Source organism: Motacilla alba, chromosome 2 (genome assembly GCF_015832195.1).
Source record: "Motacilla alba alba isolate MOTALB_02 chromosome 2, Motacilla_alba_V1.0_pri, whole genome shotgun sequence".
Lineage (NCBI taxonomy): Eukaryota > Metazoa > Chordata > Aves > Passeriformes > Motacillidae > Motacilla > Motacilla alba.
Window position 1 is genome coordinate 71,142,669 of NC_052017.1, and position 14,746 is coordinate 71,157,414.

The following is a 14,746-nucleotide window of genomic DNA, read 5'->3' on the forward strand; positions in this document are numbered from 1 at the left end:
AGGTACTTACAGATTTAATTTTTTATTTTCTTACAAAGCTTTATATGATGAATGGGAAAATAAAAAAAAAGACCCACAGAACAGTACTGTGGAAATTTCCATGTTCTCTTTGTTATGGTGAACAACAACCACCCCATTAATTGGGAGGAGATAAACTTGTGCTTCTACCTGTAAGGCTTAAGTGTAATAATTAATTAATTAATTATATAAACAAATCTTTTTCTATTACTGTTTTATTTAAAAGTAGTGGGGTTTTTTGTTAGGTTCTTATTATTTTTAAATTATTTTAGATTTCTTTTAAATTGTCTGTGTGAAAGCTTTCACTACAAGTTGTTTCTCTGTTCTTTTTTTGTTACGTTTTGGATTGAAACTTAAGCCCTATCAAATTTAATCACTATTCATTGATTTTATGTGCAGCAAAGTTGCATCTGTTCTCCTTTTGCAAATATATTGCTGTTCATAAGTTTTCTGTATTTTTTTCATATTTAAGGTCCTTCACTTGAAAATGATTCTATTTCCTGTCCCAGATACCACTTCATGCCGCGGTTTGTGAGATTTCTTCCAGGTAATGTTTGTATTATATAGCTTTATACAAATTAGGTCTAAAAATCTTATAAAAAAACCTAAAACCAAAACAGAAAACAACCTATACCCCAGAAAAAAACCTCCACAAGGAAACCTTTATTTTCAATGTAAATTGTTCAATCAGTTCAGGGATCTAAAGCTTCTACCTGAAGTCTTTAGTGCTTGCTGGCAGTATGGATGTTTTACTCAGACCTGGAATTCAGATGGAGAGGCTAAGTCTCACTTCCACAGTTTTTGTGTCTGTAGTCATTTTAGGCAGTGCTGGGTCCTCCTTGGCCTGCTCTGTGGTGGAGCAGTGACATTTGAGGAGTGCTGTTATCTAATCTCGCACGCTCCATGTGCGCCCAGCTCTTCAGGGTACCATCTGGTTAGATCGCAATTCTTGATGTGCAAGGGTCAGCATCACTAGCACCCCCGAGCACATGTTTTTTCTGATAGTTTCTTTATCCTGATGCAAGTTTAGACCTTTTAGCAAATAGTGAAAGACAAAAGCCATCATTCCAATGCAGTTCAATCCTGGCCTGCCAGCCAAGGAAGATTCCATGTGGAGCATTGCACTCATTTTGAGTGAACAGTTTATGAAGGCATTTAACGCATCCTAAGACTCCAGGACAGACTTTCAGTTGATGTAAATGTCACGGCTCCATTGAAAATGTGTCCTGCTAAGATCCTGCCAGTGATTGCTCCAGGAGGGTTGTGTGGACAGAAGGATGTGTTTCAGCTGTGGGATTTAGGGTGCAGATGAAACATGGAACAACCCTCATCAAGAGGGCTGTGACCTGGAGGTGCTTTCTGGTCTGGGCTTTGAAATTTTATTGGGATATTAATTATAGCTGGTGTGAAATGAGTTTTGGCTTGTTACTGTGGAGAGTACTGATGGCGAGATGACTGTATTTCTAATTGTTGTTCCTTCCTGGATACACAGTACTCAATCAGAAGCAGAGCTCTGAGGCTTGCTAGCAAACATTGATTTGGTTTTGCTGAAGCAATTTACAAAATAAGCCATCAAGCCACATGTGGCTGATTAACTTGACCTCATCACAAAATGAGAACAAGTTTGTCTTGCCTAGTTTGTATAGCTTGAAGGTGCTTTCCTGTTCAGGGTTTTTATAGTCTGATTTTTTTTTTTTTAATTTTAAATTAGAAGTTAGCTCTTTCTGTACTGTTGGGTTGTTTACTGATAGGGAGAGATAAGTCTCTGTAATACATATTCCTGTGTGCTGCTTCTTCTTTAAGGTCCCCAGCCTTCTAACTCTTTTTTAAAAATGTCTTTTTCCTGATATTTCTGCATATGTACTTGCCTTTTAGCATCTTTTTGACAGTTTTTTTTTTTTAATCAAGCTTTCATTTTTTATTTATTATTTTTTGACGTATCCTTGAAGATTTTTAATTTTCAGAGAGTGGAAATCTATTTCCTTCAGGTATGTTTGCAGAACACTTCTTAAGTCTAATCAAAGAAGAGGTTGGTGCATCAGATCTCCACACATTCATCAGCTCTCTCTTTAAAGATAGGAATGAATTGCTGATTTCCTATCCCTTCTACTGTTTCTTTCTTACTTTCCTAACATTGTCTAAAAATAATGAGGTTTGGGATGTGGATTATGTGGATTTACTTAGGGACAGGCCTTGGAGTAGCTCTGACCTAGTCATATCCGGTTTACTGAGATGCATAGCATGCAGAACAGTTGATGTATTGTATTCATTTTCATAGGTTTTTATGATGATAAGTATATTCAGAGAGTAAAAGCCTTGAAAAAACACATTTGAGGTCCCAAGTACTGCATATTCTGATTTAGAAAGGGTCTCTGACTTTCACTTAGCACAACCATCTGTAGCAACCTGTACATAATCTTCCATAGGTCAGGATACACTTACATTTTAGTGGTTGGTGGGTGGGGGCTACCTCTTGCATAAGAATATAATCCAGTTGTTGACAAAGTCTTGTAAGTGGAGTACCCCTTTAAGTTGAAGGAAAACTTTACATGTGTAAAAATCTGTCCCTGTAGCTATTTAGAAGTATTTTCTATTTCCAGTGAGGTTTGGGGTGTATTTTCCCCGCTTAAGATTCCGTCCTGGAGTTGCAGTGAGTTAGCTCTTCTGAGAGGCCAAGTTACACCATTGCCTGTCATCATTTCTGTGCAGTAGTGCTGTAATCCCAGCAGAAGTAAGAGAAGGGCTTGGTTCCTCAGATACCTTGTGGAGAACATCATCTTACACAGTGCTGCTGTTGTGCAGCAGCTCTGCAAGGCTTTTCCATCATGCCTGGGATCACACTCTTTGTGCTGTGGTGTCGTCCCCGATATTGCTCTCAGGTTTTACTTCTGGTTTATCACTGTTTCTCTTTTGTGGATGTAGTGATAGAGAGTACATACTCAGTGGCTGGACTAGATTGTTTCTGCTCCTTGAGGGAAGGAAATCAGCGTTTGTGTTCTGTGGGGCTGAAACTCGAAGCTTCCTCCATACCTGCAAATTAGCACTGTTATTAAAGGAGGGAATTAGAGAGATGTATGTCAAAATCAAAGCATTGTGGGAACATGCAGTGACTTTTTACTGACATGAGCAGACTTACTGGATTTGAATAGGCAGTGATCTGAGTGATCACTGAGTGGTGATTTGTCAGGACCATCACTCACCTTCCCTGTTTGCATATTCACATCTGAACCTGGCTACCTGAAGCCAGTCAGATTATGGTGTTTTCTTTTGTTACAAGCTACCTTTGCTGTGCTTTTTTCCTGGGATCTCAGAGGTGTTTAGTAATTTTCACATGCCTTTGATTAATTTAGTGACAGAAGACAGCATGAGGCTCTTTAGTCTTCATTACTGCAGTTATGGCATGTAAACTACAGATGAGTTTAAAGTGCTGGGATAGCTTACTGCATTCATCCAGAAGTATCTGTAAAACTTTGAGTATACTTAAAAAAAGCTGCATAACACCTAAAGGCTTTTTAACTGCTGTTGTGAAAAGAATGTTAAAATTGTGAAAAAGAAGATATAACTGGACAGCATAACTGATTGTTCTGCTTACTCATTTTAAAGTTTATTCAAGCAAGTTAGAAACTTCAAGTTTACAGCACGATAGAACTGATACTCTTGCCACCATTTCTGTTACTGCTTTAGTTTAGCAATTATGTTTATGCGTGAGCAGTATTCATCAGTAAAACATTTGCCTTCATATTTGTCAAATCATGTAAGTATTTTGCATTTTATTTTGCTCATACAAATGCTTTGTGTTCTGCATATTTTCTTTTATGCTCATGCTTTAGGAGTGCATCTCTGAAATGCTTTTTTTTTATTTATGGTTTTAAGATGGAGGAAAAGAAGTACTCTCAATGCATCAGATTCTTCTCTACTTGTTACGATGCAGTAAAGCTCTCGTGCCTGAGGAGGAGATTGCCAACATGCTTCAGTGGGAAGAACTGGAATGGCAGAAATATGCAGAAGAATGCAAAGGGATGATCGTTACCAGCCCTGGCATGGTAGAACAAATAAATAATTTTTTGGTTTTTTGAGCAATGCAGTGACATGTACATGTTTTCTTTCTGAGAGTTTGTTACAGGCTAAATTAGAGCAGGAAAAGGTGACCAGCGGCAGTTGCAGATTGCAACAGGAACAGTTTATTGACTGGTTTCAACTCTGAATTCTCCCCTCTGCTGCTGTACTAAAGGGTGTGTTTTCAGATGGGCACTGTTTCAATGTGCATGTTAGAAAGAAGAGCTATATTTTATGGATGTAAAACTTTCCTGTTTTCTCAGACAATCTTTATATGCATGATCTCATTCTCTTTTCACAGACACAGAACCAGAGAAATAGTAACTATTTGCTATTTGCTTTCCTCTTCCTCTTTTGACCCCCTGTTGACAGCTGTATTTAATGTGTGCTGTGCTAACACTGGCTTGAGTATGGAAAAGGTGCTTTCTGCCTATGTAGTTTTTTTCACGTTGTTTCTGTGTTGCTCTCACTCACACTTAGGTATTTTGTGTTCATTAATTAACGCATGTAGTAATTTTCAGTGCCGAGTTTGAAACCCCTGTGGCCCTATTATTTTTGAAACAATTGGTATTTTAAAGCACACGTTCTCTGAACACAGCTCCTTTGTGTATGTGAATTCAGCCCATTATTCTGACTTCCCCTTTTAAGAAATGTGGGTCACAAGAATAGATGAATGTCCACTAAAAACTGCAGGATTGTATTTGTATAGTTTGCAAAAGGGCATTTTAGAGGCAGATTTTGGACCTAATATTTGAGACTGACACGCAGCTTTATCAGTAGTAATACCTTTCTTTTTCTGACTTTATTTACCTCATTTTCTTATAACTCAAATTCTTAGTTTCTGAAGAAAAAGTGTAACTTGGTACCATGCCTAAGAAGGAATCTAGTTTTTCAGCTGAAAAACCTGTCCCCAAACTGCAGCCAGGGTGACCTGCTAAATACATTTTTCCTGTTCATATTTTTAAGTATGGAAGCATAACATTAATAAACTACTTAATAAGCTAATAATAACTTGGGTCAGAATTTTTTCCCTTTGATTTCATTCTAAGTGAAGTAAAACTTTTGAAACAACAAGAAAATTAGGTGGTTTCTGGAAACATGAAATACAAAAGTACACATAAACTCTTACTATGGAAAATTCTACCTCAGCTGCTTTAAATGATTGCTAAACCAGAATCCCATAATAGAAATTGTTAGAAAACCTGGACAGCCTTAACTTGCCTGTGGTTTCTGTGATAGAAGGTACAAGCCTGTCCACAAGTTGTCAGCGTTTGAATGCTATGCACTGACATAACTTCAGTTATTTTGCTGAAGATATGCTGATTTCAGCTAGCTGAAAACTCCCCTTTTTTGTTTAGCATGGAGGAACGCACATGTGTTCCTTGCTTGTGTCACTGAACTCTAAATGTCTGTAAGTACAAAGCAGTGTGATTTGTGAGCCGTAGCGTTAATTCTGAGATCTTGTGTGATTTTTTACTGGCAAACCTTGCATTCTACAAGGCAGCGTCTTTAGAGACGTGGGGACATCAAAATATGTAAGCATAAAAGAAATCTGTAGCGCTTTGAAATGTCATGTTGTAACGGCATCATTAGAATGCGTTTTTTCTCTCAAGATTGCAATGACATTCTTCTTAGTTTGTGGATTTTTCCTGTACATTGTAGCATACTGGACTGATTATGAATGTAAGTGAAAAACAGAGTATGAAACTATTACCTATGCATTTTACAACATTAGAAGATAAAATAGTTCTGTTGGAGAGACAGTATGAAACTGTTGTAGAAAATGACAGCTCTTCAATTATATCCACTTGAAACAACAAAGTAGAAACACTGAATTTTGTTTTGTTGCACAGCAGCTCTTCAGAAATAATAATTCCTCTCGTGATCAAATCTAGATTTTATGTGTGTGTTTCATTTTTTTTTCAGTGTGAGGTGTATATATGTGCAATATGGAGAAGGGAAAAAACTTATAATAGGATATGAATCCCACTTAAACAATTAACAGTATTTCAGCATTATTTAAAATTATTTTGCTTATTCATGGTGTTTCATTAGTTCTATGAAACTTTGTATTGGAATAGAAGTGATTGACAAATTTTAGTCATCTTTCATACTTCACTCTTCCTAAGATATGGATGGTTTTCTCGCTACTACATAGATATATGTATATATTAATATACTTTTAAACTGCATCTGCATGCTATTTCATACTTTGTTCTAATGTTAGCAGAGCCTTGATTGATGAGATTTGGAGTAGGAAACAAAAATAACAGGCCTCTGTTCTGTTAGAATTTCTTTGGTTTTGATGTGACTTTAAAGGCAAGGTTGTGATTATTGGATAGTCTATCAAAGTACTTTTTAAAGAGCACAGGGATAAAGCTCTGGAAGAATAACATCTAATTTGCTTGCATCCTGTCTGCTGCTGTGCAATTTATACTCGATGTTTCTGTATGTTGCTGTTTGTTCATTTAACCTTCAGAAAGGGGACTGGAGAGAAGGCTGGTGTTCATGATGAAATAAAAAAGCATAACCCAGCTACACCCCTCTCATAACTGTCAGTGAGGGAGCAGTTGTGATTAGGTCTTGGAGAAGTTCTTTTGTCCTGGTTGCTGTCAGCTGTCTGTGAACGGCTGTGGAACTGATTGGCAACTGCAAGGCAGTGTCATGGAAATGAAGAGGGGTCTGGTTTTGAGTAGTCTTGAGGTCACGCATTTAACACAGACCCTGCTAGATGCATAGTGAAAGATGTCCTTTTTGCAGTTATGAGTATTTCATTGCCTCTGTTGAAGTATCTAAATTGTGTCTCTATTTTTTTAATTGAATTGATTATAATTGGTATGTTGAGTACAATTATTGTTTAATATTCTGTTAATTGTATTTTGCTGACCTGGTTCTCAGAGGAGTGGTGTGTCAAGGCTGCTTTTTTAAGGGGTACAGAGATGGGAGAAGTTCCTCAGGTTATTATTAAGAGTGGGTAGAACCTCAACAAAAACTTATGCAGAGACAAAAACTTCTCAAGCTGGTTTTGTGCAATCTCCAAAAAAAAAAGAAAAACAACCCCCTAAAAAATAAACTTAATCCTTAAAAATCAGGACTTTTTAGCTCTTGTTTAGGGAACAACATTCTGTCTGGTACAAATCTTGCCCATTATTTTCTTTAGGGCTTTTTTTGTTCTAATCCTTTTTTATAAAAAGTGCTGTGGGGAAGACCTTTTTTTCTCTCTTTTTTTTTTTTTTTTTTTTTTTTTTTTTGTGAAACCATCAGCTTTAACTATTAAGTAAATAGTAATAGTAAATTAACTATTAACTAACATAAATATTTTTTCCTCTTTTTTTTTTTTGGCTGGGGAGATGTAACTTTATGTTCAGTCATCTTGTCTAAAGGGAAGCTGATAAACATTTTTCTCTTGGAAAATATTTCTTTATCTGAAAGTCAAGCATTTAAGTAAGTTGTTTTGGTTTTTTTTAGAATAGATTGCACTGTGGCCATATATAGAATTGACTTTGCTTTTCCGTGCAGAAAATTATTCCTGTGAACAGTTATACCAAGGTGGTTTGGAGGGTAAAAGCTTTGTTCTTGACACAGTTTTTATTGTTTTGTGAAGAGAATGGTGGGAGCTGTTTCAGTAACACTGAAACTCATCTTTGAGTGCATCTTTACAGTGCTAAATGAGAAGTTCTGAGGTGCAGGTAACTAGAAGTAATGCCCTTTTTCTGAAACCTAAGACAAGCAAAATATATTGGCCTCATCCAGCTGATTCCAAAGGGGGGAGAAAGCAGGCACTTTACAAAGCAGCTTGACAGGTAATGGAGAAGTTGTTTACTTGGAGACAAACTGTGCACCTTCAGCTGAGTTTTTAAATATGCTGGGTAAGTGATCAAAAGCTCTGTGAGCAGCATGTCTGCTACAGTGATGTGCAATTACTTACTCTCTGCGTTCATAGAGCTGAAGCAAAAGTTGCCTTCTTTTGCACTGTCCTTTTTAACAATGAAAAGAACTTCTGTTTTGAACTGTTAAAAGGGCAAAAGTCTCCTCATTATACAAGACTGTATTCTCCTTGTACACATCAGCCTAGGAGCCTTTTCTGAGAGTAGTGTGACAGATTTTTTTTTTAATGCTGTTTAGTCAGTGTGATTGAATGGATCTAATAACGCCTTCATTTGCTTTGGGAAATCATGAACTAAAATTAGAGAGGTGACCTGATCTTAGCAAACTGTTTGGGCATGTGGGTTTTTGGATGCCAGAATGCTAATCCTAATTTTTATTTCTGGTGTGATGCTTGACCAGAGAAAGTTGTTCTCAGTTCTTGGAAATAGTAAAAGTAAATTTCCAGATGTTTAAAATTAAAAGGCCCTTTTGTTTTTTTTTTCTTTGAGTGTTAGGTCAGTTAACTTTGTTTCAGTTATTGTTGTTGCCAAATGTTTATAATAGTATTAATGATTAGTTTAATGTGCATCTTAATAAGTTTGGAATGTTGTTGCTTCTTGTTTCCTCGATAGTGTGGGCTTGAGGCAGTAAATTTTCCATGGAGCTGCTGTCAATTTAGTTGTATTTTGTTTTTTTTTTTTTCTCCTAGAAGCCCAGCTCAGTTCGTATTGATCAACTAGACCGTGAACAATTCAATCCTGATGTAATTACTTTCCCTATTATTGTGCACTTTGGGATACGACCTGCTCAACTCAGTTATGCTGGAGATCCTCAGTAAGATGCTTTTCTTTCTTTCTTTTGTTCAGGAACTCATTACTGTTGTCATTTGTGCCTTAAATAGGGCTTGGTTATGTGCTTAGTTGAGTCTGGTATAAAGCACAGCACTTATGGTATCGGACACAAGCTCCTGCAAGTTAGAAAATATGAGGAATAACTTTCTCTCTGGAATCATTCAGGATGTGCTGAAGTAAACACGCATGCGTGTGCAGTATGAAACTACTTAAGCTGACAACAGCTCTTTTGGTTCCAGCAAAAGGTGGTTTCTCAAGCTCCACATTATTTCTCTGAGAGGCCAGTTTTCAGAGAGAGAATAGCGTAACAGGAAGGCAGAGAAGGAGAAGTTGTTACCCAAGCTTCCTTATCTCTGTAGCATATAGACTTCTGACATCTGAGGATGCATTTAGGTCATTTTGTTAAACAGCCCCGAATGAATGTTTTAAAATTTCTCAAATCACTGTTTGAGTCTTCTTATGGTACTGGCAGGGAGGAAATTTCAGTTAATCACTTCACCAGTACTACTGTGCATCATATGCAAAAGTAGTGGTTTTTATTTCAGAGCTGCTGCTTGATTGTTTAATTAGATGTTCTTCAGGTCTCACATGTAATAAGGAATAATATAGCCATTTTCTGTTTGATTACTTCATGATGTTTGTTTCTTGCATACTGCTATATCCTGCTTAATCATCTCTTTCTGTGCTTTGAAGGATCATGTCTACATAGTGTTTCCTAGCTTGGAGGCTCTTGGAAGCTCTTTTCTGTGCTTTTTATATCCTGTTAGAGTTTGAGAGGAATATAGAGAAGGAGTGGAGAGGGAATCAGGACTTCAGGCAGACCAAGAAATATTGTTTCACTGTGGATTGATGAAGGGAGGCAAAAGTGATGATTGGATTTTCTTCCCAGTTCTTTTCTTAACCTCTGACTGTTTCAGGGAATTCTTCCAGTGATTGGGACATCTGCTTTCTGCATGATGACAGTATAAAGCCTGCCCCTGCTGTATGTGTATTTAAGGTTGTCTTTTTCCTCAATGCAGTAGTTTAAAAATTATATTCCCCAATTTAGTACTCCAACTAATGAGAGTACCACAAGCCACTCCCTTGCCCTTCCACTGAGAGACACAGAAAAGCAGAGATCACAGCTTGAGAGAAAAATTATTTACTGGAAACAGCAATGAGACAAGAAAATAAACAGTAACAGCAACAATACTAAAATCAAAAATGTAGAAAAAGAGGATGATTTGTGCAAAATGCTTAACAGATCTGCAGTTTTGAGGCCCAAACACTCACATGCATGTATGACAGTTGTATTCTTTTGCAACTGCTTGCTGAGAATTTTTAATCCAACATGGCAGAAAGTAGGAATATTAAGTGCTAATCCAGATAAAAAAATGGGGGTTTTTGGCTTTGATCATTAGTTTTATCTTTAAAACATATCTCTTTATCATTTAGTTTTCTTGTCCATAAAAAGGAAATAACTACACCCAAAAATATAGGAATTATCTCTACTTTGATGCTGAATTTATTAGTATTTGTAAAGTTCTAGTATTTCAATTGAAAATAATATAAAGGGACAAAAGTTATTCTTACCACACTTTTTTTTTCTTTAAAATCTACTCATGGGTATGGTTTTTGTTTTGGGTTTTAACCTTGGAGCTGCCTACAGAATGTAGGTATGTTTTGTTTTATCAAAGTAACAAAGCATTTTTTGTGAAAGACCTCTGTGGTGCTGTCATAAATGTCAGGCTTAACTCTGGTGGATGTGCACCCAGAAGAGATTTTCCTCTAATGTGTCTTTTCTATGTGATGTTCCAACACAGAAATTTTGTAATGGTATTATGTTTATTAATTCTCAAACTTAATTGCAATAACAAAGCTTTTTTCACCCTTCTCAAAGCTTGCAGAAGAATGTGTATTGTAGATCACAGTTTTAGGTTCTTGGCTTTGGGTTGAAACTTCCTCACAGCATTTGTTCTTTTTGTTTTGGTTGATTTGTTCATTAAGTAATTTTTCTTTTTCGGATGGTGATTTATCAAAAATAGATGTGCTATTCTGCAGATTGCAAAAGTGCGTTGAATGGAGCCTGAGAAAAATCTATGGATTGACCATTTCAGATGTGTTTGTAGACTGAAAAATATCAGTATCTCCAGAGGCAGAGAGTATACATTCAAGAAGGCCGCAGAGAAATAGCTAGGGAAGAAATGCCAATAAGAAAGGATTTGTTTATGTGTCTGTGAATGTGGGATGCTGGGAAGATTATGAAATACTAAAAGAGCTGCTGCTTCATTGGCTGCTAAGCCAATAACATGGCAACTTCCTAATAAAACCACTGCTCTAAGTTGTTGCTGGGGGAGATGGTCTTTTCTAATGTAAATATGAGTAAAAATTAACTTGGATAAACTTCTTTCCTCTGGCCTCTTAATTCCCTGCTTCCTGTGTCTGATTTATGGTTGTCCTGAATACAAAGGTTACATTTTGAAGGTAGGTAGCATTGTTTCCTAAGGACACAGGGTCCCTGTCACGATTCTCTTTGTTGCTCCTCCCATTGTGACTTTTGAACCTGTCGGTCAATTGCAGCTGAATATAATGTTGGGATGTTGTCTTCAAATGGAGTAAGTTCTTACAAATCTGGTGAAAGTTTGTGCTAGAGGGACTCCCACCAAGGAAACCATTGTAATTGGGGTTCATGTGTAATTAGACAGTGCCAAAATAAGAAAAGGCTAGATGGTTGGAGAAAACCAGAAAACTTAAGTATGTGCCAATCACAGAAATAACTTGAATTGTTCTTTCCATTCAGCACAAATCCATAGGGAACAAAACTTTCATTTCACTTTTCACAGAGTAACTTGCATGTGACTTGTAGAGCTCTTCCTCATGTGCTTCACTGAAATGTTTGAGCTGGTGTAAGGACAGACGCTTCCTGGGGAAGGGTGTTCCCCTTTTGCAGTGAGTGATAGGTAAACCGTGTGGAGGAGTTTTCACCTGCCTGAATTGAGTTAAAGGGCAGGCACGTCTTTTCAGCATGCAGAGGTGGCCCTTTGAAGAGGATGGGTGGGTATCTGGGAGGCCTGGGGTCTGCCTGGATCTTTGCTGTTCTTTACCTCACTCTGAGCACCAATGCCTCCTCTCTGCTACCTGGCCCACCCTGCTGGAGCAGCTAACCAGGCACTGTGACCTCTCGGAAAGTGCATTGAGATTATTTTATTTCTGCAGCAAAGAGGTGTTTGTAGACATTCTTTGTGTACGTTGTGTGCATTATTAGCACCTGGTGTGTTCCTAATGACAAACAGGGAGACACTTCTGTTCACTGACCAAAATACTTGTTTTCTGGTTTTGTCCTTCAGATACCAAAAGCTGTGGAAGAGTTATGTGAAGCTGCGTCACCTACTGGCTAATAGTCCCAAAGTCAAACAGGCTGATAAACAGAAATTATCACAAAGAGAGGTATTCTGGACCTTCCTGTGACTGATAACTGAGCATTGTAATTCGGGATGGAATACAGGCATATGACTGCCCTGTTTATGGAAACAATAGAAATCCTTTACAAAAGATTTTCTTTCCCAGCTCTTAACACAGATTTTATTTTTATCTATGTTGTTATTAAATGGAGGTTTTTTCCTTTTTTCAGCTGTCAAACTTCTGCAAGTTCTTTACCCAATTATAGAAATTATTGTTATGGAACCATAACTTCTTTATAGCTGTTGCCATTAATGGTTTCAAGAATTAGCATAGAGAAGGACTTTTTATTTCATGATGTACTTTAAAATGGCTCATAATTTTAAACATTTCTCTTCTGAAATAAAAACTGCCACACTTGTGTGTGTAAACCATAATTTATTAGGTGGTATAGTGACATTGCTTAGGATCTTTGACTTGAAATCATCTGGTTGTTATATGATAGACAAGATATTTTTCTCATTTTATTTTTTTCCCTGCAAAGTGATGAGCAATAAGCATTTCCTAAATGCAAATGCTCAACCAATTGGGAATTAAAAGCAGAAAAACAAAGACTCCTAAATATAGCCTAAACCAACCCATTTCTACAAACCCATGGACTGAAGCTTTGAATTTGTCTGGTGCCTGTCTATCGGGCACTCTTAATTTGACAACCTGTCTAAAGAATACACAGAGGAGAGATTAACTTATCGAGTACATGATGGTATTTAATTAAGAGGTATTGTATTTTTATTTATTCATTAGAAACACTAATTATTTATAAAATCATAGACTACCTTGGGAAGGATGCTTGAGAATCATGGAGTGTGATTCCTGAGACCTCCCCAGTTTATTGGGGAAGTCTCAGAAATTGCACTTTTGGAATTACTTTTGGTTACAGAAAGTGTTTGATACATATGACACTGCACCTGATTTTTTTCATTGTTGCAAAGCATAGTATGCTGTTGTGTGAGCAAGAGTGTTAGTAAACATTTTATTTATGCTGATATTAAATAAGCCCTTGGCTTCCTTACTTGTAAATGGAAAAAAAAAGCCAAAAAACCCCACAACATTGTGACTGAACTGTGCCACAGTTGTAAAGGAAAAAGATTATTTGCCCTTACAGAGGTGATGTTGTTTGCCACAACTACACACAGAGCAAGTAGAAGATCATTGTTTTATGGGCATATTTTCATTAGGGGGTGATGGATAGCTCATTTGTAACATTGTAGTGGATTGTTTGTTAGGGGGTGATCATATTTTGCTCCAGAAGATAAAATGTTCCTTTATAATTTAGCACTTGCTGTGGACTGCTGATTTTTGTTTCTAGACTGTTTATGCAGGATAACGAGTTTTACAAGTAGGTTGCCAAGAGGGAGGCATACAGGGCTGAAGCAGAAGCTTTATGTGAGGATAATCTATGTATTTGCCAGTAGAGGTGTCAGTAGAAGGAGCTGTAGGACTGTACCTGACTGGTACATGGGCTTTTAAAGATTATGAATCATATATTAAGCAGTGTTTCTGAGCCAGTCGGACTGAAATACAGCCAGGTCTGGCAAACACTGTAGCACCTTTCTCAGGAAAACTCAATGACACACCTTTGACAATGCACAAGGGGTGCAGTGCTGGCAGCATCTCTGTTCCCTCTGCCATCAGTCATCCACCACTGTGAGGCTGTAAAATGATATTATTTGTGACAAGGTCACGCCTGGGGCTTTGCTCCTCTAACCTAACTTTGAGCATTTACAGCAGGTGCATAAATTAGGACCTGAAGGCTCACTTTGAAGTCAGTGGAGGGAGAAATGCATTTTTGAAGCCATTTATCCCCTTCACTGAATATAAAAGGAGCCAGGGCTATCTAGCATCCTACTCTAGACATCTCTTTGCTGAGGTGTCTGAGGTTTGATGAATCTGTGTCTGGACAGATGCACCTGTTGGAACTACTCTGTAAGTCTCTGCAAATCAGAAAACAGAGCCTGTTCTGCCCAGGTGTGTTCACAGGCTTCAGACTGGGAGCTGGGAAGAGACAGCTTTGAACAAGTGCCCTGAGATGAAAAGGAGAAGGAGAGGCAGGATAAGTTGCAGCTTTGAAGAGCTTTGTGTTCTGAAGAAGGCAGAGCACTGAGGGGTTAGTTCATGCTGCATGGGGAGCTTGCACAACCCAGGGCTTTATAGTATTGGAACCAAGAGATTCTAATCCAGGGGTGATTTATTTTATCTGTTTTTCTTTCATTTCATTTTTACAGAAAATATTTTCTTTCAATGATACTGTCAAAATCTTTTAATGATTCTGACCCTATCATGGTTTCTAGAGACACATTGTTTGCACCCCACCAAAATTGCCAGTAGTCAAGGTAAAACATATTTTTAATAATTTTTATTGAAATAAAATTGGTGGATTTCAATCAGCATAGTCTCTAGGCCTGGTGAATGCTGACCCCTTTCCCAGGCTGTGCAGAGTGACATAGTTGAACAGGAACTGTTGCAAAGTAGTCAAGATGACAAAGCAAAGCCTGTTCTGCTCCTCCTGAACGTTC

The 14,746-nt window shown here is 37.5% G+C and overlaps 1 protein-coding gene across 4 annotated transcripts in view; it reads left to right on the forward strand.

The window, feature by feature from the left end:
* The window catches only part of DROSHA (drosha ribonuclease III), a 72,153-nt gene that overhangs the window by 20,417 nt on the left and 36,990 nt on the right, over window positions 1-14,746 (forward strand). For all 4 annotated transcript variants that reach the window (XM_038127097.1, XM_038127100.1, XM_038127099.1 and 1 more), the window contains 4 exons: window positions 491-565; window positions 3,892-4,061; window positions 8,651-8,775; window positions 12,119-12,218. In XM_038127097.1, coding sequence (XP_037983025.1) covers window positions 491-565; window positions 3,892-4,061; window positions 8,651-8,775; window positions 12,119-12,218 — 470 coding nt within the window. The remainder of the gene's footprint in view (window positions 1-490; window positions 566-3,891; window positions 4,062-8,650; window positions 8,776-12,118; window positions 12,219-14,746) is intronic.